At 42.8% G+C, this 25,422-nt stretch overlaps 1 protein-coding gene across 1 annotated transcript in view; it reads right to left on the bottom strand.

Moving 5' to 3' along the window:
* Positions 1-25,422, bottom strand: part of LOC310707342 (carboxypeptidase B-like) — a 60,063-nt gene that overhangs the window by 4,996 nt on the left and 29,645 nt on the right. The window contains exons 3-11 of the mRNA XM_083504418.1: positions 24,868-25,119; positions 24,700-24,775; positions 17,554-17,678; positions 15,190-15,289; positions 13,975-14,076; positions 12,653-12,754; positions 9,661-9,771; positions 9,473-9,563; positions 7,843-8,045 (exon numbers count right to left, since the gene is read on the bottom strand). Of these exons, the coding sequence (XP_083360544.1) occupies positions 7,843-8,045; positions 9,473-9,563; positions 9,661-9,771; positions 12,653-12,754; positions 13,975-14,076; positions 15,190-15,289; positions 17,554-17,678; positions 24,700-24,775; positions 24,868-24,938 (981 nt within the window). The 5' untranslated portion in view covers positions 24,939-25,119. The remainder of the gene's footprint in view (positions 1-7,842; positions 8,046-9,472; positions 9,564-9,660; positions 9,772-12,652; positions 12,755-13,974; positions 14,077-15,189; positions 15,290-17,553; positions 17,679-24,699; positions 24,776-24,867; positions 25,120-25,422) is intronic.

The following is a 25,422-nucleotide window of genomic DNA, read 5'->3' as shown; positions in this document are numbered from 1 at the left end:
TGTTTACTGGAAGGACCCAGTCACTGATTCATGGTTCTTTAGAGTGCATCTGAAAATAGGCTGGGTATATCTGTGTTTTTTTCTGGCTACCTCCATTCTGCAAGCAGATGGCAATTAGGCAGGCCTCAGTGAAATTTTTGTTGTTTAGTCATTTAGTCGTGTCCGACTCTTCATGACCCCATGGACCAGAGCACGCCAGGCACTTCTGTCTTCCACTGCCTCCCGCAGTTTGGTCAGACAGTGAAATTTAGACTACCCTAAAAGTTACTCTTAATTCACAGTAAACAAGGACAGCTCCAAAAGAACCAGGTAGCTCTACATTTCCGCAACAGAAAATGTTTGGTTAGCTATATTTTGATAGCGGAATTTTGTCTTCATGTGCTTTTGATAAGACATAAGAAACTGACAAAATAAGTCCTGGGCCTTATGTAGTCATAGAGTTGCATAAAAGGAAGACCTACACAGAGGAGACCCATTAAAATTAGGGGGCTTAAATTAGTCATCTCCATTAATTTCAATGGGTCCACTCTGAGTATGATTAACAATGGATACAACTCATAGCTGCATTCTGCCTTTTCATAGAAACCCATCAAAGTGGTTTACAATCCTACATAAAACCATACAATAAAAGCCATATAAAACCATAGGGGAAAAATAAAACCAGACATCAATTGTTGAAAGAACCTTTAAGCTGTGGGTCACAAATTGGATGTGTTATGTTTGACTGCTACAGAAACTATCCCAGACAACAAGAGTCTATTTGCTTTGATAGGGTGGCAAATCAAGGACTCGTTGTTGCTGTTTTTGTCCAAATTGTGACTCAGTGACAACTGTTTTGTGCCAAGGCTGCCCATAGGTATATAAAAATACAGTGGAACCTCACTTGTCGAACGTAATCCATTCAGGAAGACCGTTCGACTTCCAAAACATTTGGCAACCAAGGCACAAAGGGTTGTTGGAAATTTCCATTGAGAAAATGGAAAAACACGCAGCGTAAGCCACTCGACTTCTGAGGCACGTTCGAAAATGGAAGCAATTACTTCTGGGTTTTCGGCCTTCGGGTTCCGAAACGTTCAGCTTCCAAGATGCTCTAAAACTATATCCAAGCAGTTCAAAGGAATAGTATGGTTCATTGGGCACAAACAACTGCGAAAAATAAATGCCCAAGTGGATGTTCACCCAGATTCCTCTTTTAAAAAAATCACCACAGGAAAGAAATTCCATGAAGACATCCGCTCTTAATACCATTGCCCTTTTCAGAGAGTCATCAAACACATGAAACAGAGGGAGAATTGGATCACACCCATTGCCCCCCATTCCTGACCTCCATGCATTCATGAAAATTGCTTCAATAGAGCCTACACATTTACAAGTTACACATGCATACTTGGGCTGTTTTCCTGTGATCCAGAACCATGCAAAATAGGAATGGACCAACTGTGGCTCTTGGGGTACTGTTGGACCATTACTCCCAAAATCTATAACCATTGGCCATGTTGGCTGGGGTTTATGGGAGCTGGAATTCCAACAACATATGGAAGGCCACATGTCCCCCATCCCTCCTGCAAAATAGTCATGTGAACAGAGCCAACGTGAGTATGAGTTGTGTAGATTTTGGCTTCAAATGAACACATGGAGATGGTTGGCAGGGACAACAACGGCAAGCCTAATTCTCTCCCATGTACTCAGTGATTATTTGGAAAGGTCTTGTGCCTTCAGATGTACGATGACACTTCTAAAATAGATGGGTGTGGAAAGAGATGTTAAGTGTGATAAACAGGCATGTATGTCAAAGATTGTTGTTTGACCACACATCTTATCACACGTGGAAAAAGATAAAATGGGCAATGCACATTTTTCTTTAACGTATTAGATGTCAAAATGAAAATAAGCATCCAAGATAAGATAACGCTTTGATAAATCTTTCTTCTTCACTTCTGGGATGATTTATAAGCACTTTGTTCCACCAGAGACACTCACATAAAAGCCACAAATCCTTAGGCCCTCCTAATAATTCCTTTTCCAGGCAGAACTCAGAGCTCTCCTCCTGTGCATATTTACTTGGAAAATAAATTCCATTTTGTTCAGTTGGCATGGCTCCCTAGTTATAGAGCTGGTTACACAGCTGCCTTCCCTGTGCACACTTTCTTGAGTCTGAATAAACAAGAGTGACTAACTTCTGAATAAACATGCAAGCACTTTGCCTATAAGACATATTTACTATATACAATATTACACTATGTTACATTAGACAGCATCTTTTTGTTTATCAAATGAAAGACATTCATACTTTCACCCTACAGAATCCATACTGGCTGGAACTAGTTCCCATTAATTCATTGGAATAAATCAGGAGTAAAGTGGTACCTCGGGTTACATACGCTTCAGGTTACATACGCTTCAGGTTACAGACTCCGCTAACCCAGAAATATTACCTCGGGTTAAGAACTTTGCTTCAGGATGAGAACAGAAATCGTGCAGTGGCAGCGGGAGGCCCATTAGCTAAAGTGGTGCTTCAGGTTAAGAACAGTTTCAGGTTAAGAACGGACCTCCGGAACTGTTAAGTTGTGGGTGAATTAAGTACTTAACCCGAGGTACCACTGTATATTTACGTTTTGCTATTATATTTTATATAATTAAGTTAGGTGATTTAAATTATTTAACTATCTGGCTTTTAACTGAACAATCATTTAAATGCCAGTCTATTTACACCTTGCAAAATCTCACTGAAGCTACTTTTTCAAGCTCTTGGAAGAATAGGAGAAAAAAAGACTCTCTTAAGTGCTGAGCAAATCACACTGTCAAACTATTCACTGGTTTTGGATACAGACCAGAAAGAATGTTCGTGTTTACATTTCTTCTCCTTTTTTTAAAAAAACAACAACAACAATTTTGCAAAGACAGAAGCCACACTTTTAAAAGGTTTCCTTGTGGCAGCTATAAAGAATAAACAGCCACAGACCAAGATATCCCAGGAGCAACACATTGGGTCACAATTGAACATGATCCAGGAAACTGTACAAAAGAACATTAAGGAATCCTCAACCTGAAATAAATGAGGCCTGTGGCCTTCCTTTGGCTGGGATACAGTTCCAAGAATTGTGTAACTGGTTCCATGTACCCAAGGAGACATTGGACTTGTGTTTATTGAATGTCCGGCTTTGGAAACTCAGGGGGGTTTCAAATAAAGTTTGTAATATGGCATGGGAATCTGGTGCTTCAAAGTGCGTGTGTGCACAGGGAGAGGGGAGGGTGGGGAAAGGAAAATCCCCATTGGTCATGCTTGATTCCTTGACTATGCCAAAAGTAGCTTGTTGGATCCCAGCCTAAGAATCAGAATCAGAAGAATCTTTATTTGCATCAGCCACTAGCTATAGCAATAAAATAAAATGAACTGAACTGAAGATAGAGGTAAAAACTTAACTATACAAAATACATTCTGGAGGTTTACACCAGTAATCAAATAATATATCTTATTCTGATTGCCCCTGCTTATTTTCATTTTTTTACAGTTTTTGCTGTCATCTGATTATCTTGATCTGCTAGAAAAAAGGACACAGTAGCAATGGTTGAGATACCTGGTATGGTTAGTAGTAGAGGGGTAATAACCTTACTCCTCAAATCTTTATAAAGAGTGCAAGCTAGAAGCACATGAACAACTGATTCCATACTGCCATCTCCACAAAGACATAATCGTTTTTCCAGCAGAATTTTTTTGAAATTGACCCTCAAGTACAGATGAAGGCAGTATACTTAATCTTGTGTGAGTGAAAGCATGCCTGTATTTGGGAATTGTTAAATTTTGCAATTAGGGTGCCAATGTGTCAAAACGACTAGGCGGAAAATAATCAGACCATGGATAAGACTTCCTTATTGTGGCCAAATTATTCATTCTGTTGCTCGATATCATGTAGGTGCTGTCTAATTAAATCATTTGCTTTACTGAAGCCCAGTGTTAATAACTGTTGTGGTGATAAAGCCACTTCCGAGCTAGAGAGGAGGTGGGGTTGTGGGCTTCACGCCCCTCCCCACGCTCGTGGGGGCTGGCTCCAGCCTCCGTGAGGCTAGGGAATCCTTGGACGCATCATCCCTGGGCCAGCCAATTGGCTGGCCCGGGGGGCGTGGCCTCGCATATTTAGGTCTGGCGCGGCCGAGGGCTTCCCTCTTTACCCGCAGCTAGCCAGGTTTTTCCCCTTCCCATTAGGTTAGGCTCTAGGACGATGCTATGGACTTCGGTCAGTCGCCGTCAAGGGGCCTGGTAGGAATTTTTCCATTTGGCAGATTGGCACCAGCCACTTGGTTTTCGCCTACCTCGTAGCAATCTGTCACAACTCCTCGGTATTGGCGGTTAGGCATTGGTAGGGGTATGAGGGGGGGGGGAGGAAGTGCCATCACCTTCCCCCAAAACAAGGGTAGTCCGGTAAAGGATTCCGGGGGGCGTGGCCTTGTCCTAAGCCTATGGAGGTGTGGGCCCACGGCACGCCCCTGAGCAGTAACTCCGGGGGGGGGGTTCCTAGTTGATGTGCCTCAGCAGGACTCCCCCTACTGGTGGTTAACCCTCACCGGTCTTCCAGCCACCGGGCTGAAGCCGGCTAATTGTTAGGACCAATGCCTAAGCCAATAAAGCTCAATTCCTGTAATCAATAAAGTTGTGGCCTAATTTGACCCATTAACTCGAATTCTTGTGTCTCGTGTCTTTATTTCGGGGGGGCGGGAACTTGCCATGCAAACCAGAAAAGTAGAATCAGTTTTAGTCCAAATGTTCTCATGACAATCTTGCGATACTAAGGGTAGTAGACCGGTGGGGTTTAAATTTAGCTGAAGCCAATAATTAAATGTCCTAAACCAAGTCTGTAATTCAACAGAGGGTCGCCAAGTGCAATGAAGCATTTGGAATACAGGATGAAACAGGAAAAAATTGCCTTAGGAACTTAGATCAAACAACTTCTGTAAATCCAAGGTGAGTGTCTGGCCAAATCAGAGCCCCATATAATAACTGTGCTAGCCGTTTAGCTTTAAAAACTTCAAATGCTAATGGTATGTGATTGCCACTTTTCGTATGGAAAAAGTGTGTCAGAATTTTGGCGCTTTGAGATACTTTATCCTTCACATATTTCTGCTGGCTGAAAAATAAGGCCAAGGTATTTAAGACTTTAACCTGTTTGATCAACTGATTATCCATATACCATCTATGGGCCCTACGTATACTTTCTTGAAGACACCATGTCTTTAGTTTTCTTGTAATTCTCTTTGGCAGTATCCTGATAATGCCCTCATCCATCTTTTTAGGTCCACTTTTGTTTGAGATAGAAGTACTGTACCTAAGTTTCTCTTTTGCTTTAGACCAAACAACGCGTGAAGTTAGAAACATATTTGTCAGAATCAAAGGCAAACTGAACGAGGGGGAAACGACTTAGGTTCTACAGAATAACAACTTTGTGTCTTGAGAAAAAACATAATCTGGCATAACACACAAAAACAAAATCCCTTTTTAATGGAAAAAGAGAGAGGCTTGCAGTGCCAGATGTCCAGGGCAAAACCATTAATCTGTCCATTCTCTCTGTTTCTGCCTCAAAATTCTGATATTTCCACTTGGGAGACATTGTAAATCTGTCAGGATTCTACCACTGCAGAGGGCCAGATTTTTGCTTTGGCTTTGGCCTTTTGGCTGATGAGCAAGAGATTTTTTTTGTAAGCCCTTCCTTTTGTTTGTCATATACTGTGTTTTCTGCCAGCGACATCAACTCATAACTATTTCACAGTACTGAAGTAATTTTCTTCTGGAAATGCTGTTGCTCTTTTGAAGGAAAAAACCAACAACTACAGGGGACCATCAACAAAGAACAAAGTACATTTATCATCTGGTCTACTATGAGTGTAAACAACACTGGATATCACTCACCATGTTCCTAGGCTTTGAATATTGCAAAAGAATGGGTTGCATCCAGTTAAGGCATCCCATGAATATAAGGGCTTCCAGTTGTGCAATGAAACTTTCCATCCCTCTCCCCTTCCCACGCGCAGCTCATCACCCCCCACATCTGCTCTGAAGGGTTGGGTAAACCCTCAAAACAGATCTGAGATGTGTTGGGTGGGGGAAGGAGAAGAGAGGATGCTCCAATATGCAAATGGGAGTCCTTTTGCAGACAGGACAACTTTACTGGCCACAACCCCACTGGTCTTCAGCATGTCTTAGTTGGGAATTGATGCCAATTGCTATTGCTGTGCATCAGCCAAGACAGAGAAGGAATGCCAGTTCTCACGGTGTCCCTTTATATTAAAAGACTGATGGAAGCTTGGATGGAACAATTGGTGATGAAGCTGTTGTTTTCCTGAATCACTGTATACCGTATATACTCGAGTATAAGCCGACCCGAATATAAGCCGAGGCACCTAATTTTAGGACCAAAAACCGGGAAAACTCGAGTATAAGCCGGTTCACCACACCACAAACCTGGTGGCAGTGGAGGAGGAAGAACAAGCAGACCGAAAGGGCTGCTTTCGGGCTGCTCGCTCCTCCTCCGCTGCCCCCAACAGGGGCAAAGGCAGAGGAGGAGGAAGGAGCAGCCTGAAAGGGCTCCTTTTGGGCTGCACGCTCCTCCTCCGCCGCTTCTGCCGCTCTCAAGAGCAGGCATAGGAGCCTGGTTGTGAGAGGCACAGCGCAGCGCAGTGCCTCTCTCAGCCGCGGCTCCTGGGCCTGCCCATGTGAGAGGCGGGTGGTGGCAGAGGGACGAGCGGCGAGAAAGGGCTCCTTTCTCGCCGCTCATCCCTCCGTCACCCCCTCTGCCACTTGCAAGAGCAGGCATAGGAGCCCGGTTGTGAGAGGTGCAGTGCCTCTCCAGTCACAGCTCCCGTGCCTGCCCTTGCAAGAGGTGGGCAGCGGTGGAGGGACGAGCAGCGAGAAAGGGCTTGTCCCTCCACTACCACTCACTCGAGTATAAGCCGAGGGAGGCTTTTTCAGCATAAAAAATATGCTGAAAAAGTCGGCTTATATTCGAGTATATATGGTACTTTCCATACGGTTCTTAGCTCTCAGGGCTTGTGTAGTGCCTAGAAAGCATGGGTTGGTGCAGTTTTCTGCTTGTCCTGTGCCTTCTAGGCATGAGTCCAAGTGGTTTTCTGTTTGTCCTGCTACATCCCCTGGGAAAACTTGCTCTTTAGTGCCGAATCGGAGCAAACGTTAATCTGTGGAAAACCTGATTGACATTGCTGCAGTTCAGCAGTAAAGGTCTGGTTTTCCCAGGGGAAAGGAACAGGACAAGTGGAAGTGTAGATGAGCCCTCAGTTGGAGCTAACTCACAGAACCTTAGAAGCTCATATTGGAGCTGCCTCTCTCCATATGAACCGACCCAGACCTTGTGATCATCATCTGAGGCCTAATTTCATGTGGCTCCTCCAGAAGAGGTCCAGAGGAGGGCAGCACGAGAACAGGCCTTTTCTGTGGTGGTGGTGGGGTCAGGGCAGTGTAAGTACACTGGTGGAGCCAACCCAACCCATGTACCAGCTGACTTCACTGCTGCCCTGTCCCAGTAAGTGGATGCAACACCGCTGCTGGGAGGCCAACTCTGCCCCATTGATTCTTCCCAGTGGCTGCTCCTGCTGCGTTTTAGCCTAGGCTGCCATTTACAGGGTTGTTGCGCAGGCAAAATAGGATCAAGGAGAAACCATGTGTGCTGCTTTCCTTACTGGAGGAAAGACAGGATATAAAAGTACTAAAGCAATCAATAAGAGGGAAATCCATGCATCATAAAAAACCCATAGCCTAAATGGTAACCAAAGGGATATGTTCATCACAACCATTTTAACTTCAGAGTAGTTATCAGCCATTTTGTTTCTACTTACCAACTCCACATTGTTCTTTGCTACCTCATATGAATAAGAATATGGATACAGCAGCAGTTGGGAATAGGAATGAACGGTCAAGTAAGCCATGATGGTTGAGAGGTTCTGACGAATGAAATCAGCCAAGGCTTTGGTCTCTTTCTCTGATTCGGGGGCACTGCCGCAATATGTGTCATCGCATGGCCTCTTTGAAGCCCCAAGAGCTGTGTGCAGCAGAATGGAGAAAACATAGATGCATGGAATGAGGCAAACCATGATAAGGTTCTAGATCAGGTGTGGCCTTCCAAATGTTGCTAAACTGCAACTGTCATCATGCCTGATTGCTGGCCATGCTTGCTGGGGCTGATGGGAGTTGTAGTTCAGCAGCAGTTGAAGAGACACTCCTGTTCTACAGTGTTGTCCTAGATAGTTGTCCACTCAGGGAAGATTCAGAATAGGCGCTCCAAAAACCTTACTATGTCCTGTGGACTATGGGAGGGATTCAGTGTCACGCCAAAACAAATGTTCCAGCAGGTTGACCTTCCCATCATGCCCTGTTCTGAGGTTCTCCTGACCTCCCACTGATGATTGGGGGCATGAGGGAGAGAATGAGAAAGCTCTGTTGTGATAGTGGGAACCTGTGTGCTGGCTGCTGCTAGTGGAACTATTTAGTTGAATCCAGTCCTTTGTTTCTCTCTCCTTCCCCACAACTGCTATGTATAAGAAAGCAGGAAAGACCATTATTCCCTGGCAACCACAATGCCTTATGTTACCTATATATTACAGCTCAAAGCCTGTAGCTCAGGGGTTAAGCACATGCCTTTGCACACACAAGGTCTCAGTTTCCATCCCTATCATCTCCACTAGGAAAGACTGGAGTTGCAATTGCCAGGAAAGACCTCTCCCAGAGTCCCCCATGGTAGATCATACTGGGCTATGAAGACTGATGAAATAAATCAGTTTCTTGTGCTGTTTTTGAAATGCTATACAGTGGCACCTCAGCTTACAGATGCTTCAGGTTACAGACTCCACTAACTCAGAAATAGTACCTTGGGTTAAGAACTTTATCTCAGGATGAGAACAGAAATCTAGTGGCGGCAGCGGCACAGCGGCCGTGGGAGGCCCCATTAGCTAAAGTGGTACCTCAGGTTAAGAACAGTTTCAGGTTAAGAACAGACATCCAGAATGAATTAAGTTCTTAACCCGAGGTACCACTGTATTTAACATTAATCTATGTCAGGGTATGAGTCTGTGAATCTACTGAATGTTATTTTGACACATCTCAAAATGCAAAATGCTTGACATGAACCAAGACTTTTTAAGGTCTGAGGGAACTCAGCAAAATTGACTAAAAACACTGAGCAGCTTCTATAAATCTGTTAAATCCCATTGTGTTCCTTGGTAAATGGACATAGGATTGCAGCCTTAATCTCACACTGAAAATAAATGCTCAGGAATTCAGCTTCTCTCAACAAGAGAATGTGACCCTCTAGGTAATATCCTCACCCTCTGAAACCTCTCACATTATGGAAGCTCTAGAACTTGAGAGGTCGTGCCAAGAACTGTGGACCTAACTAGAACTGGTACTCCTACACTTGGAGAATGAGTCAGTTAGAATTGGGCAATATATTTCTTCTCAGGATGTACTTACTGCACCATTTGGCGTTAAAGTTTCTGTTAGGATCAGTACCAATGCAACTACTGCCAGGATTTAGAGAACGAGTCTTCCTCCACATGCGAGACTGAAATGAAGTATATTTGTGAATGTCAGTTTTGCAGGACTACATATTCATAAACAAGCGTTGAGCTTCATATTCAGAAAACAGGTGTGTTATTCACCTTAGTCCAAGTGTAGACGTAGCCATCAATATTCAAGACAGGCAACACATAGAAATCCAAGTTGTCCAGAATCTGAGTCATGATAGTTTCCTTCCCATAGGTGCGAACAGCCTAAGTATAGACCAAAGAGATAATAAATTAGGGCAAACCCAAATGACTCAGGACTCAGCTACATTACAGTATAACAGGGGTAGGTAATCTCAGGCCCAGGCACAAAATGTGGCCCTCCAAGCCTCTGTTTGGCCCTTTGAATTCTATAAAGGCCACACAACCCTCGCAAAAATCACACTTTTCATTGCCTGTCTGGAACATGTCATTGAACTGTGACAATGCCTCTTGCTTGTCGAAAGGAGGAAAGGTGTGTGGTGTGTGCATTCTTGTGAATAGACTTTTGTGTGGCTGGAATGTAACCTGCAATACAGAGGTAGAATTCACAGCCATTTCTATGCCTACAATTGTACCTGGCCCTGTCCACCACTGTCATGCTGTCCATGAGGGAATGTTCCTCACCCCTAGTAACTCATTTAAGAAGCTGAAGCACGGTTAAAGCACAGTTTAAAACTAGAAGGCCCATATGAGAAGCTATAAGTTGCTTAACAGGTGTGTTTGTGTGTATGTGTGTGAATAGAACGGTCTTCAACAGGTGCCATCTCAGACCCTCCAAGTGTCCCTATTTTCCAGGGACAGTCCTGGATTTCCGTAAGCTGTCCCGGTTTCTGATTTGATACTGGAATATCCCACTTTTCCTTAGGGGGCCCCTATTTTCATCAGAGAAGTGTTGGAGGGCATGGAGTTATGTGACCCCCAAGCCAAGAAGACACTAAGTCTACAACCTTTAGAAGACATCTGAAGGCAGCCCTATGTTGGGAAGTTTTTTTAAAAAAATGTTTAATGTTTTATTATGTTTTTAAATTTGTTGGAAGCCACCCAGAGTGGCTGGGGCAATCCAGGCAGATGGGCAGGGTATAATTTCTTTCTTTCCTTCTTTCCTTCCTTTTGGAATAAAGGTAAAGGGACCCCTGACCATTAGGTCCAGTTGTGACCGGCTCTGGGGTTGCGGCGCTCATCTCACTTTATTGGCCGAGGGAGCCTGCATACAGCTTCTGGGTCATGTGGCCAGCATGACTAAGCCGCTTCTGGCGAACCAGAGCAGCGCACGGAAACGCCATTTACCTTCCCGCCAGAGCGGTACCTATTTATTTACTTGCACTTTGACGTGCTTTCAAACTGCTAGGTTGGCAGGAGCAGGGACCGAGCAATGGAAGCTCACCCTGTCGCAGGGATTCGAACCGCCGACCTTCTGATCAGCAAGTCCTAGGCTCTGTGGTTTAACCCACAGCGCCACCCATGTCCCACTTCTGGAATAAGACGTCCCTATTTTCATTGGAGAAATGTTGGAGAGTATGCCATCTTGATGAGGATAAATTATGAGCTTGCTGCTCTGAAAGGTAAGACTGATAGTTGTAGTAACCCGAACTGCTAAATGAGGTGACATTTCATCCTCTGCTGCATTAACCGGGAGAGATAAGGGGAAAGCATTCCCAAAGACATGTCTGGAGTGTCACTTTAAATTTCCAGGCCTGGCTCTGCACATATATCTGAGCGGACATGAGGGGAAGGCCTGTCACCACTGGGTGCCTTGCCAACACTCTCAGGTCAACTATTTCAGCTTACTTGTTATGGATCGTAAAGCACTTGCTTCTGCAATGGCTTCTGTTTTTACATTTTGTGCGCGTGTAGGAACCTTTGCTAAATCTGTGGGAATCGAAACAGCTGGAAGTTGTATTTTAGGATTGCTCCGTCAAAAACAAACACAGTCGAGCCTCACAGATGTAAAAAATCACAGGCCTCTTCATAATACACTGAAAGCTCTCCCTTTCGCCAGTGGTAACTGGCCAGCTGTGCTATTTCAGAAGCATACAAATAAAAGAAAATAATTGTAGGGATACTTTGAATTGGCTCAAGATCACTAAGGTGGAGAAGGCTTGATATTGTCTGTTTTCAGCAAGGGCGCTAGGGACTATAATAACTTCATACTGGAGAAAAGAGGGTTAATATGACACAGAGCTCTCTAGCATCCTGCCAGGCCCTTTTGGGACCATGTGGGATTTTCTCCCCTGCTGATCTTGCTCTTTCTAATAGCAAACTCTGGTACCGAGTGCCAAAGAAACAGAAGCATGCCTGGTGGAACCCTGTGGTGTGCAAAAAGGCACCTAAAGGAGTATTGATTCAAATACTAGGATCCAGAACAGAACAGTAACCTAGGCTTCTTAACAACTTTAATGAGATTAATTGATGAGATCTTGGAGAAGTTGCAATTAAAAATAATACCTTACTTTAGAATTGTGTATTCATTATTAGATAAGCTTCATATGTAACAGGCTGATCATTATATTCTAATGATATGCTTTTAAGAGGTCTTCATACATTATTCCATTTGTTCTAGTACTTTTTTCTTTAGAGGGCATACCTCTCTTTTGTGTAATAATTGTATCATAATTACCTTCCTCTAGATTCTCAGACAGGCACATAAAGCCGCATAATATCCTTTTGAAAATGGGGCAACACCATTTTCATGTTGCAGATTCTGAGGATTTAGCTCTGTGTGCCCTATATCCTGTATTAACATGGTTTTGTTATCACCAAGCATTTTAAGGTGAAGAAATTTGATTCAGAATGGGTCATTTGTTTTGTATTTTATGATTTTATAATATTAGGATGTTATTGGATATTTTCCCTATGAGTTGATATTCAAACACACAAACAAATATCAGTAACAGAAGGATACATTTTAAAAATGAGTAATAATCAAATAATAATATTTATGGAGCCTTAGAGAAAAAAGGGGAACCTGAAGATCTGAAAGAAAACATTAGGGAACTTAGAAAAAGGACCTGCCAATAAGTTCTTTTTATGACAAATCATTCCTGCCTCTAAGTGTGTCAGTGGTCTTAGTTACTGGTTTTAGTGAACGCATATTTTGCCCACTAACCTCTCTCACGAACCACTGGCAGAATGCAGGTGAGATCCATTCTCTAGCATGGAAGCCACAATCCATAAAGATGGCTTTTTTATTCACACCGGGTTTCCCCAACTGTAAACATAAAAATAAAACAAGGCAGAATTAGTAATTTATATTGAATATTAATAGGTCATGTTCTCTATTCAGACGGCAGCCTCAGGCCTCGCTTGAGATGAGCATGGAGTTGCATTGCTGGAAGTGAAACTTACACTCTGGGTAGATTTTCTCACCTCTGGTGTGCTGGATCCATATTTTATCCCAGTTGATAACTGTATATTTTTAGAGTTCAGTTAGCTTTGTGACATGGCTTGTACATCTATCTACACCTTTTATATAAATAGTAATGCATAGGGTGACTAAAAGTGGATGGAACGCCCTTATCATTCTAGTTGTTGTGTAAAAGAGGGATGTCTGCCTTACAGAACTGAGACAGGCTCCATATGCTGAGATTTCTTCTGTATTCACACCTATATAGTAGATAACGAATATGGCGAAAGTGTTCTGAGAAAAGGAAGCCATCTTTCTCTTTAAGAGAGTCACCATTCATAAAAACTGCCCAGCTTGGGCTGCTCCCACATTGTCTGTCAGCTGGGATAGCTGAGTTGGTAGAACAGGAGACACTTAATCTCAGGGTTATGGATTCACACTGCTGGTTGGACCATCGTGGACCCTTCTAGCTCTACAAATTCTACAGCTCTATGATTATCATGTGGGGGGCGGGGCTGAGGGAAGGAGGACCTTGCGTTTACTCAAGCATCAAAAAACTTGGACTGTAAAGGTGTGATATTCCGAAACATTGACCTGATACTCAAAATAAGAACATATTGAAACTGATTTCTTTTGTTTGCTTGAGCTGTATGATGGACTCAAGAAAGGAAATGCTGATTAGTTGTTTGCCTCCTGTTGCCAGAAAAAAAAAAAACAAAGAGAGAGAAAAAAAGAGGCTGAAGTTTATAGATGACTTTATAGCAAATAGGTTTACAAACAACAGATGGAGCACACAATTATACAAAGGTAGATTACCATTTACCTTGCTTACAGGAACACGGTTAAATTTATATGTACAAACTGTCAAAAGACTTTTATTACGGTCTGGGCTGTTTAGGACGCCTTTACTATCAATCAAAAAGGATAAAAATGTCACCATAAAAGAACTTCACAAAAATCTGCTTTGGTTTCCTGAAGCATTGATTGAAAAATACAAATCTGGAGCATGCGAGGGCTTAATAAATATTGTTGTTTCTTATGTGTCAAGAGCAAGCAGACTGGATGAAGAAATGAAAAGCAAATACCTTCAGGAGGTGCATTGAGCGTCCCTCATAGGTTGTTCCTATCTGTGACAGGGAGACAAGATCTGGGTTCTCCTTTGCAATATTTTTGATCCAAGCCTCTATCTGTTGAGTTAAAAAAAAAGCAAATAAGCATATTTAATAGCAAAAGGAACCACCTAAATACTGAGTCAGACTACTAACAGTATCTGTAGGCCAGTAATATAAATGTTGATTTGATAGTGCTTTCTCCATGACCACCTTTTCCAACTCTGCTGCTAAGCGGCATTTAAACTAGCAATAGCACCAAAACTTGATATTAGCTGGCACAGAGGTTGAACCTAGTAGGTCTGTAATTCTCACACTTTGACATTTTGATAATTCAAACCATGATGGACTATATATCAATTTATATTTATTTCTCCTGCATGATTGGCATATTTCCTACATCTGACATGGCTGATCAGTCAAACCCTGCCGTCTTTCCTCAAATGACACTCAGTCATTTTTCCCCTCCTGTAGTGCTTTCATTTCCAAAGGAAATTTCCAAAGGAATTTCCAAAGGAAATTAAAATATACTGTTTGCAATGCACCCTCATGCATGATGATTTTACTCAAACCCTTTAGTTTCTACCTTGGCATCGTTACCAACATGCCAAGTTGTGCAGTGAACAGGCATTTTTGGCCACCTACTTCCATAGCCATTGCCTTTGCCTGTGGCTTCCATTCCATACTGTTGCAAACAAACCATGTGTAAACATAGCCACTCAGAGAAGGATGCACTGTGAAGCATGATGTTGTGTTGCAACGTATTGTGCATGCCATGTTTCCAAGATTCACTTTGGTGATGCACATGCTGAAAAATACGAAGGGAAATAGCAGAACACCCCTGCCTGTGTTTATAACCCTTGGATTTGTAACTCAGAAGACAAACTACATATTATGATGGGGTCAGTTTGCTAAGCACTAATTCCAACTGGAGATACCAGGAATTGACCCCGGAACTGAATACACACAAAGTATGCAAGCTCTCCCTGAGTTGTAGGAGAGAGCAATTGCCCTCATGTTTTGCATTTGGGCTTCCCATAGGTCTCTCCTTGGCCATTGTGGGAAACCAGATGTTGAACCAATTTTAGCCTTGGGTGTGATCCAGCACTGCTCTCTTTTAGGTTCTTATATTCATAGCAAAACTACCATTGGGAAGCAGAGGAGGATATTCAAACATGAACATTTTTTTACCGTTTCCCAATTGTTATATTTTTCATACTGATGTCCAGTAGCCCGGATATGACTGTCAAACTGCCCATCAAGAGCAGCCTGAAGGTTGTCAATCAAAACTCTGCAACAAAGCAACAAAATGGACCAAGTCAAATAGGGGACATTTCATTTTCTACTGCTGATGTGTCTCCATTTCTGCTTAACACCCCTGTGGTTACTGTTCGTATTTTTACCACCACTTCGTCCCCTTCTGCCTGCAAATGCTATCTTCGTGCAATGCAGCTTCCCAGGTTGGGGAGACTTGAGAGTTGGAGGAAGTTTGGAAGAAGAAGAAGAAGAAGAAGAAGAAGAAGAAGAAGAAGAAGAAGAAGAAGAAGAAGAAGAAGTAGAAGAAGAAGAAGAAGGAGAGTTTGGATTTGATATCCTGCTTTATCACTACCCGAAGGAGTCTCAAAGCGGTTAACATTCTCCTTTCCCTTCCTCCCCCACGACAAACACTCTGTGAGGTGAGTGGGGCTGAGAGACTTCAAAGAAGTGTGACTAGCCCAAGGTCACCCAGCAGCTGCATGTGGAGGAGCAGAGATGCGAACCCAGTTCCCCAGATTATGAATCTACCGCTTTTAACCACTACACCACACTGGAAGAGAGATCCCTGCTGCTGCCTTGTTTATCCTCAAGCCAGGCTTGCCTCCAGAAAAAAAAAGAATTTTTATTTGTTTTGCTCCAAAAAATCAGAAAAAGGTTATTTGACCAGAGGTTGCAACAGGTAGAAGAATTAATCTATTTCAAACTATTTTAGGATCTGTTAAAGACATGGTCTCCAGCCTTTGATCCACTGATCTTCCAGCACTTCTGCAGAACTGTCTGTATGCGTGTTGACTGGCAGCAAAGACCCCTGCTCTCTCCCTAGCCTGAATAAAATGGTATAGGCTAAAGAAATGTGCAAGCTCAGTGCCCTTGATCACGGCGATCTGGATTAGAAGAGTGAGAGAGGGCAGTTTGCAGTGCACTCCCAGCCTTCATAATGAACACATTGACATGATGTCAGGGCACTGCGGCTCCACATCAAAGGCTCGCGTCTCCTCAAGCTGTAGCAAGGACACTTCACTGAAGTCTGTCAGGGACAATCTCTTTGGTGCAGGAAACTGGGCACATTCATTATTAGCGGAGGAAGTGTTTCAGCAGAGTAACTCTTCTTTCGCTATCTAGGCACTCCTGCTTCCCTAAGGAGTACAGAAAGTTACTGCTAGGTTACTAACTGGAATCAAAAAATGGCAACATATATGGCCAGTGCTTAAACACAGAAGAGAAGGTTTAGCTTTCCCCCTGATTGCCAAACGTGATTGCCAGCCCAGTCCCCACTCCAACGTTGCTCTCCGTTGCAGCTTTAAAAAGCACGTACATGTGCTAAATCAAATTTAGCATCACTCTTATTGCTAAGTGGCTAAAGGACCTTGCACCTTGGATGGTATACAGATGGTGTAAACATACATACATACATACATACATACATACAACATGAATTGGCTCTTTGTTGCACAAAGTACAACTTTGTTGATTCTGTTCAATGCTCTTCGTCTTGCATGTTTAAACTTTGTAATCCTTTCCCTTTTTGGTTTTGTTGTTTTTTGATCCACCTATCTTGCTACCTACTGCTCTCCACAAATACCTTACCTGCTTGGATTGCCTCTTGGAACTAAATCCTTTTCAAAGTCTTCTGTTTTGTCTGACAGATACTTTGTCCTCACCTGCTAGTATGAAAAAGCTCAACCCTATAGAAATTCTGGCCTCCTCTTTTGACCAGTGCAGGGTCCCAACTTCATAGTCACAAGGCAGGTGCACAACACCTCTTTAGTGCATGGAATGCTCTGGTGTTTTGTCAGACACCCAATGAACCTGAATGTTGGAAGATTCAGGACAGACAAAAGAAAGCACTTCTTCACATAGTTATTGTTATGCAAAACAATCTGTACCACCTTACCATGGCTTCCTTTAAGACACATGGTTAGGCATACTCAGAGTAGACTCATGGGGGGGAATAAATGCCGTATTTTTTGCTCTATAAGACTCACTTTTCCCCACCTAAAAAGTAAGGGGAAATGTGTGTGCATCTTATGGAGCGAATGCAGGCTGCTCAGCTATCCCAGAAGCCAGAACAACAAGAGGGATTGCTGCTTTCACTGCGCAGCGATCCCTCTTGCTGTTCTGGCTTCTGAGATTCAGAATATTTTTTTTTCTTGTTTTCCTCCTCCAAAAACTATGTGCGTCTTGTGGTCTGGTGCGTCTTATAGAGCAAAAAAATACGGTATGTAACACTAAATGTAGAGACGTCCATTGTTTAACCCACTGGTATTAATGGAGCAAATGCTAAAAGCAAAAGCATACTTGTAGTCCAATGCACTCAGCTGAAGGAGGCTCTCGACTTCAGAACATTTGTCCGCTTCAACTCGGAAGTCAACTGTTGTTTCTGTTTTCACTTGGTCAACAGAGTCTGGGCGCCAGAAATCAACCTGAACAGAACCAAACAAAGGGTATGTGGGGGAAAAGATGCACATAGTTTCATCCTAGATCTGTCAGTGTGTGTGGATTTGGCTGCATAACGTTATGTCCTCACCTCATGCAATAATAGCAGTGTTGTTATGAATCGAAGCAGACAACCAAATGCACAGAATCATAGAATTGTAGAGTTGGAAGGGACCACAAGAATCATCTATAGTCCAACCCGCTGCAATGCAGGAATCTTTTGCCCAACATGGGGCTTGAACCCACAACAACCCTGAGACTAAGAGTCTCATGCTCTACCGACTGAGCTATCCCCCAGGTCAATGTAAACACAAAGTCTCTTACATGTGACTCAGTGATAGTTTACAGTTGATGCCTTATTAAAATCAATTGCTCCTAAGGCAGCAAACTAGTCCATAGTCCTAAATTAAATTGTCCTAATCCGGCAAGAGATTAGGTTGTGTGGTTGGTTCTTCCTTGCTTTGGCAAGTAAATGAGGTGATACGGAGCTTTTCAAGTTTGATTTTGACAAATTAGCAGAGAGAAAGTCAGTGAATGAGGAAAATGGGGGTTCCTAGCAGTTTAAATAGTAATCATACTATGCATGACTGAGTGAATTTCTAATTAAAAGGTGGCTTAGTGTGTTTAACAAATTAAACTTAAGTAGGCACAACTGAGTCCCACAGAGCTTACACCTAGGAAACTATGCATAGTTTCACAATTATGCTGGCCCTAATAAACTAGGTATATACTATATGCACTGTACTTCAACGTGTATGTATAATAATGGATCAACAACATAGTTGCATGCATTTTTTTAATGGTCCTTGGGGGTGTGGTTGCATATTCTCTTTTGGGCTGCCACAGTGAGTTCCTGCACTCACTAGATAGCAATATTATCAGTGGTGGTTATTGTGGTGGGGCAAAGCTACTTTCCTGACACCAGCATCTCTGCAGGATAAGGCTGGGGTGGAGCAAGGTGGCAGCAAGGTCGGGCTGCATGGGCACACCAGTGCAAGCATTGGATTGGACCCAGTGCTGCATCTATGCAGCCCTGGCCTTGAAAACATGCTCTAGTCTTTTCCAGCAGCATTGGTGCTGTCAAGAAGGTAGGCCTGTCTCCAAACACCAGCCACTGAATGTAATAAAACACGCATGGATGTAAGACAAATCAGAGCTAAAAGAGACACCAGATCATTCACAGGTAAAATGCCAGGAAGATTTAGAACCTCAGCAGGACCAACGACTGCAGAAAGAGCGAACGGTCTCAGTTCATTGATGGAAGACCAATGGAGAGGGTGCAAAAGGCAGTAGCTCAGCGCAAGAGTATCTACTTTACAAGGCAAAGGTCCCAGTTTCAATTGCCTGTCTGAAACTCTGGAGAGCTTTTGCCAGTTAGGGTAGATACTATTCAGCTAGATGGACCAATGGTCTGACCCAATATATGGCAGCTTCCCACATTTCTAAGGTAGGTCCCCCTATGGAAGCAATTTCCAAAGATTGGGTGCCACTACAGAGAAGAGCCTCTTGTAGCCAAAAACAATTCAGATGTTGGCAGGGCACAGAAGGGAGACCTGCCATAATAAATGGGCAGGTCTATATAGGAGAAGATGGCTATTTAGGAATCCTCATGTCATGCCTATTCAAGCCCCTATTATCTAGTGAGATGCCCACTGCAATGGTGATCTCTGCATCTGTTCCAAAACCTTATTGCAATCACTTTGCAAAGCCTCAACTCCCTTGTTGACTGGTAGCTTAAACCTCTCAGCAGCTGGAGAACAGGTGTGATTTGGCCAGACTTCGGATGTGCCTCACAATCAGGAATAAAGTTTAGAGCATGTTAGTTAGCACTGTCGCCCATGAGAAAGAAATGACTTGTGAATTTATGACCTCAAGGCTGACATTTGCTTGTCTTTCAAAGTTAGGAATTTGTGGCCTCGTTTCATCTGGATGGGCTGAATGGATCTGTGGTGACTTTTCCTGGATGAAGCATATCTAAAAGGTGCCTATTGCTTTGGTATCTAAGCAGTGAACAAAATATTATTACCGTAGGGATTATAACCCTATAAACAAGGAAGGCTATCATCTAAATATACTGCGATAAATATGAATTCTGTCCTTAGCTCATATATAACTGCCTTTGCTTAGCAATTAAAAATAACTTTGCCTCCTGCCCTGTTTTTGTTGTGGCCTTGATTTATTTACTTAAGCTTTTCTTTTTTACTTCACACACACTTGTATCATACCATTCCTTAAATGGGTGCTATTTATGATGCACTTTCAGCGAAAGCCTCAGTCACAAGGATAGCACAAAGCACATTTTCTATATTGAGGATTAATAGAAGAGGTTTTGGAAAGCAAAGCTGAGGAATTCAGATTCTATTTCAGAGGTCTATTTCATTGTGAGATATTCCATTGTAGCATAGACCAATGGTACTCCCCACCCTGACCCCAGTGGATCACCTGCAAATTGCTGACTGCCTTGATGCAGCATCTAGTAATATATATACACTGTTCTACAAATAAATGCACATGCACAGCTTATATTTTTAATAATGGTAGTCTTGCCTTTCTAACATGATAGTTCTGATTTTGTGAGCAAGGTTATGTCAAGCCTATTTCCCATCATCAGAAAAAAATAAACCCAGTACCATGTACAGATATTCTTAATTGTTATGCAACTTTTCCATGGACCACCAGTGGCCTGCAGATTACAGTTTGAGAACCTTTGACATAAATAATGACTAAGGGCTGTGTACACACTGGACCTTTCAAGCACATTCAAAGCACATTCCTTCTCTCAAAGTATTTTTAGCACTGCGCCGGCTTAAAATTCCCAGCAACCCTTCACAAACTACAGTGGCCAAAATTATTTAAGGGAATGTGATTCAAAGTACAGTGGTACCTCGGGTTACATATGCTTCAGGTTACATATGCTTCAGGTTACAGACTCCACTAACCCAGAAATAGTAACTCAGGTTAAGAACTTTGCTTCAGGATGAGAACAGAAATCGTGCTCTGGTGGCGCAGCGGCAGCAGGAGGCCCCATTAGCTAAAGTGGTGCTTCAGGTTAAGAACAGTTTCAGGCTAAGAATGGACCTCCGGAACGAATTAAGTACTTAACCCAAGGTACCACTGTATAGTGTGTATACAGCCCAAGAGCTGAATTCTATCCATGTTTACTTAGAAGTAAGTTCCAAAGTTTAATGGCACTTATACCCAAGTAAGTGTGGTGTGGGACTGTCCCAGCTTCTGCCAACCTAGCAGTTCGAAAGCACGCCAGTCCAAGTAGATAAATAGGTACCACTGTGGCAGGAAGGTAAATGGTGTTTCTGTGCACTCTGGCTTCCGTCACGGTGTTCCGTTGCACCAGAAGCAGTTTAGTCATGCTGCCTGTGGACAAATGCTGGCTCCCTCAGCCTGAAAATCGAGTTGAGCGCTGCAACCCCATAGTTGCCTTTGACTGGACTTAACCGTCCGGGGTCCTTTACCTTTTTTATACCTAGGATTGCAGCCTGTGGCTCCTTTGTGTTGGTTACAATGATGAGATTGTGGTATATCCATTTCCCTGGCAGTAAGCCCCACTGTACTCAGCGGGATTTGCAGCAGAATCCTAACCATGTCTACTGAGAAGTAACAGGTAGGTAGCTGTGTTGGTCTGCTGTAGTTGAAACAAAATAAAAAAACATTCTTCCAGTAGCACATAACTGAAGAAGTGTGCATGCACACGAAAGCTCATATCAATAACAAACTTAGTTGGTCTCTAAGGTGCTACTGGAAGGAATTTTTTTACTGAGAAGTTAGTTATGCTGAATTCAGTGTGACTTACTCCCAGGTAAGCAGGGTTAAGATTGCAACATTACCGCTGAGGAGATAGTTATATAATCATATTTTAGCTACAGGCCAAACACACAGCTACTCAATACATCTGTGTGTATGCTATTGTTGTGTGCATTCAGACAATTTCATGACCCATGTCTGAGAACATGTTACATACTGGAGAACATACTGTAATTCCTAGACTGTTGCCATCTTCTTCCATTCCTGTTCTCTCAAAACATGAAAGAGAGGCATCAGAAATTTTACTCAGTTTATTGCTTTTTTTGCTATGAAGCCTGAGAGATAGTGACTGAGGGAATTGGGGCAGATTGCCAGGTTTAGATTCAGCTAAAAAACATTGTGATGGAATCAATATGTCTATATAAATGGATACACTTGTGCAATTTAATAAGTGGGAGGGGGGGGAGAATAATACTGTAGTAAAATATTCTATCTACAGGGAGTTTCTGATGTGTGGGAACCTTCAAACTTGAGATCCTCCCACCTTCCAAGCTGTACAGACTTGGACCCTTCCAACTCTTTTATTTCATTATTGTACACTGTGGTTGGTTCTATATATTGCAAGCAGGTCATAAATATACAAGTTTTGTCTCGCTGTGTAACTCGTTAGTTTCCACACTTCCTTTTCTTTCAGTCGGGAATGTTCATTGCTATTCCATTACTTGCTGCTCACACTAGTGGTCAGAGAATTATGGGATGTATCTAGGTTGCATTTTGTGTCCCTTCTCTCAATCATAAAGTCCTTTGCCCTCCACTGTTTGCCATTCTGGACACATGCAGAGGTATATATGTACTTCTGCATGTGTGCCTTGCTGCTTTCTCAGGAGGCTGGACTAGATGGGTCATTGGCCTGATCCAGAAGGCTCTTCTTATGTTCTTATTCCACCATGCATGATGCCAATATCTAATGTTGCTGGACATACAGGGCAATAGTGGGGACTTACAGCTGAGCTGCTTCTATTCTGTAGCATCTGTCATTAAGGATGAAAATAGTAGGATCATCTCCACCCCCATCATTCAGCCCAGACACTGAGATCCAGCGCTGAAGGCCTTCTGGCGGTTCCCTTGCTGTGAGAAGCCAAGTTACAGGGAACCAGGCAGAGGGCCTTCTCGGTAGTGGCACCTGCCCTATGGAACACTCTTCCACCAGGTGTCAAGGAAATAAGCAGCTATCCTATTTTTAAAAGACATCTGAAGACAGCCCTGTTTAGGGAAGTTTTTAATATTTAATGCTGTATTGTTTTTAACACTCGTTTGGGAGCCGCCTAGAGTGGCTGGAGAAACTCAACCAGATGGGCGGGGTATAAATAAATTAATAATAATAATAATAATAATAATAATAATAATAATAATAATAATAATAATGAATTTCCTGAAATGGCTGTGACCTGTCTTGTTTCCCGTTTCCAAAGATGTGCTTGGGAATAATCTTTTTAAATTTGAATTTTGGATTGTGCACATATGAAATTCTCTTAGACTAAATCAGTCTGTGGTTCCATTTAAGTAGACAGCATTCCAAGCTCACAAGCAAAGGTCACTTTCTCACACCTGCTACCTGATCCGTTAGCTGGAGAACTGCATCTGCTGGAACCTTGGCTATGCAAAATGCATGATCTCCAGTGAGCTGCTGTGTCTGCATGTGGAGCAGGGTGGAGCAGCTGGTGGTCTTGCCTTGCAGTAGAAGTAGGAATAAAGGGTGTTTTGATCCTTTCCAGATCCCTGGTTCAAAATGCAAAGCCAAGCCATTGTGCTTAGCAAAAACTGATAGCTTCTTTGTAAAACATGCTTAGAATTCACCGTAACACCTGGCTGAACCCCTGGTTTAAAATAAGTGCATATCAAAACTCCCATAGCATTTAAGACATAATGAAGAGCAGAACTAGGCGAGAGAGAGCGCCTGACAATGGCCTGTGGTCAATGAAAAGTCCCTCTACATCTGTATATCATTGTAAATGCCACATCTCACGGTGCAGATTACAGCGTTTCCCTTCTCTCTTCTGCAGCTATTTCTCAACATCAAAGCTCTACACAAATATTGAAAACAGATCTGCTATCTTTGGTTGTTTTTTCTCATGCCACAATATATCTACATCAAGGTCACAAAACACAAACTTGGAACGGACGAGAAGTTTAGAGAACATTCAAGGAAGAGACGACAACAAGCAGGAAATAAAAAAGGGTATTATGTTGACTAGGAGTCTAAACTTTTAGAAAGCAGACTCTTATAGCGGAGCCTCTTAATACCATTGTTTCTATAGTTTTTTGCATTGGAAAGTCTAATCAGAATACACACAGGTTGATTTTCGTAGCTAAGCTTATTTGTTGTACATCTGCAAACCTTGGGGTTCCTTGGATCATACTGATACCTCTCCTCTTGTTCTCAGTGGCCCTATTTTTGCTGTATTCCTGTTGGCACTCAACATCTGAGCTTGCTACTAGAGGGAGTGATATTGTTAGAAGGGGCCTTACAAAACCTAGTCTAACATTATGTAATGTCAGAATCTTGTATTTTAAGCTACATTGTCATCTTACGATTTTGCCAAGGACACCCCAGGATGACTCCAACAGCTCAGTCCTACGTGTATTTATTCAGCTGCAAGTCCCATTGTGTTTAATAAGTCATAAAAAGGTAAAGGCAAAGGGACCCCTGACCATTAGTCCAGTCATGGCTGACTCTGGGGTTGCGGCGCTCATCTCGCTTTATTGGCCGAGGGAGCCGACGTACAGCTTCCGGGTCATGTGGCCAGCATGACTAAGCCGCTTCTGGCAAACCAGAGCAGTGCACGGAAACGCCGTTTACCTTCCCGCCGGAGCGGTACCTATTTATCTACTTGCACTTTGACGTGCTTTTGAACTGCTAGGTTGGCAGGAGCAGGGACCAAGCAACAGGAGCTCACCCCGTCGCCGAGACTGGAACTGCCGACCTTCTGAACGGCAAGTCCTAGGCTCTGTGGTTTAACCCACAGCGCCACCCGTGTCCCTTTAATAAGTCATAAGTACTCCTAATTAAGTGAGTATGGGGTTGCAATGTTTTGCTTCATTGCTCAAACTTTCTGGAAAAGAAAATCAGCTTCTTTCAATTTGTGCTCTCTGTGCTCCACAGTTCTCCCTCCCCCCAAACATTTTAATGAAATGGACTCTCAAAATTGAGAAGTATAATTAATTTTATCCTCCCACACATGAATTTACCTGCATATTGTCGGCCAGGTAATGGAGGACTTCAACCTGTTCTTCATTGTGAGGTGTTACACGAAAAACCTTATCCCTAAGGAAAAAGGCAGAAGTAAATCATTTGTGCCAGAAAAGGTCATTTGTAATTTCAAGAATGTGAAAGTCAAGTATATTAAATATCCTTACCCATGAAATTTGTGAACTGAAGCTTCTGGGGAAGCAGAGGCAACAGCTACAAGAAGCAACAAGACCCACATATTTGCTGCCGTTTGAGATAATGGGGGAGTCAATTATTCTCTCACTTGCTTTTATAATCAACTGTTCCTTATCTTTGACAGGCTAAACCGTAAACCCAGCCTACATGTTCCCTGATTGATCACTCTCTTGGCCTCGTCTTGTTTACAGACTACTTATCTTCTATGTGTAGTATGGGCTCACCTGTGAAAATAGAAAATAAAATCTCATGGGTTGCTAATGTATTAAAAGATTGGAGTTGGTAAACAGTTTTATTTCCATTCATGGTGGATTACTTCACATTCTTCCCACTTTTAGTGTCTCAAGTAGGAATTAATACAAAATTGTGACTTGACCATTGGTAGTTGTCATGGACTGGTTGGACGCAGAGGAACTGTGGGAGGAACCATCTGGGGGACCACCAAGAGGAGTGGTGATGGGACGCCAATGAGTGGTCACAGGAAGAAGTGGGAGAAGACTGAGAAGAGGAGGTATCAGAAGCTCAGG

This window comes from Podarcis liolepis (assembly GCF_965112155.1).
Source record: "Podarcis liolepis genome assembly, chromosome: 5".
Lineage (NCBI taxonomy): Eukaryota > Metazoa > Chordata > Lepidosauria > Squamata > Lacertidae > Podarcis > Podarcis liolepis.
Note: the sequence above shows the minus strand (reverse complement) of the source record. Positions and strands in the feature narration are given on the sequence as shown.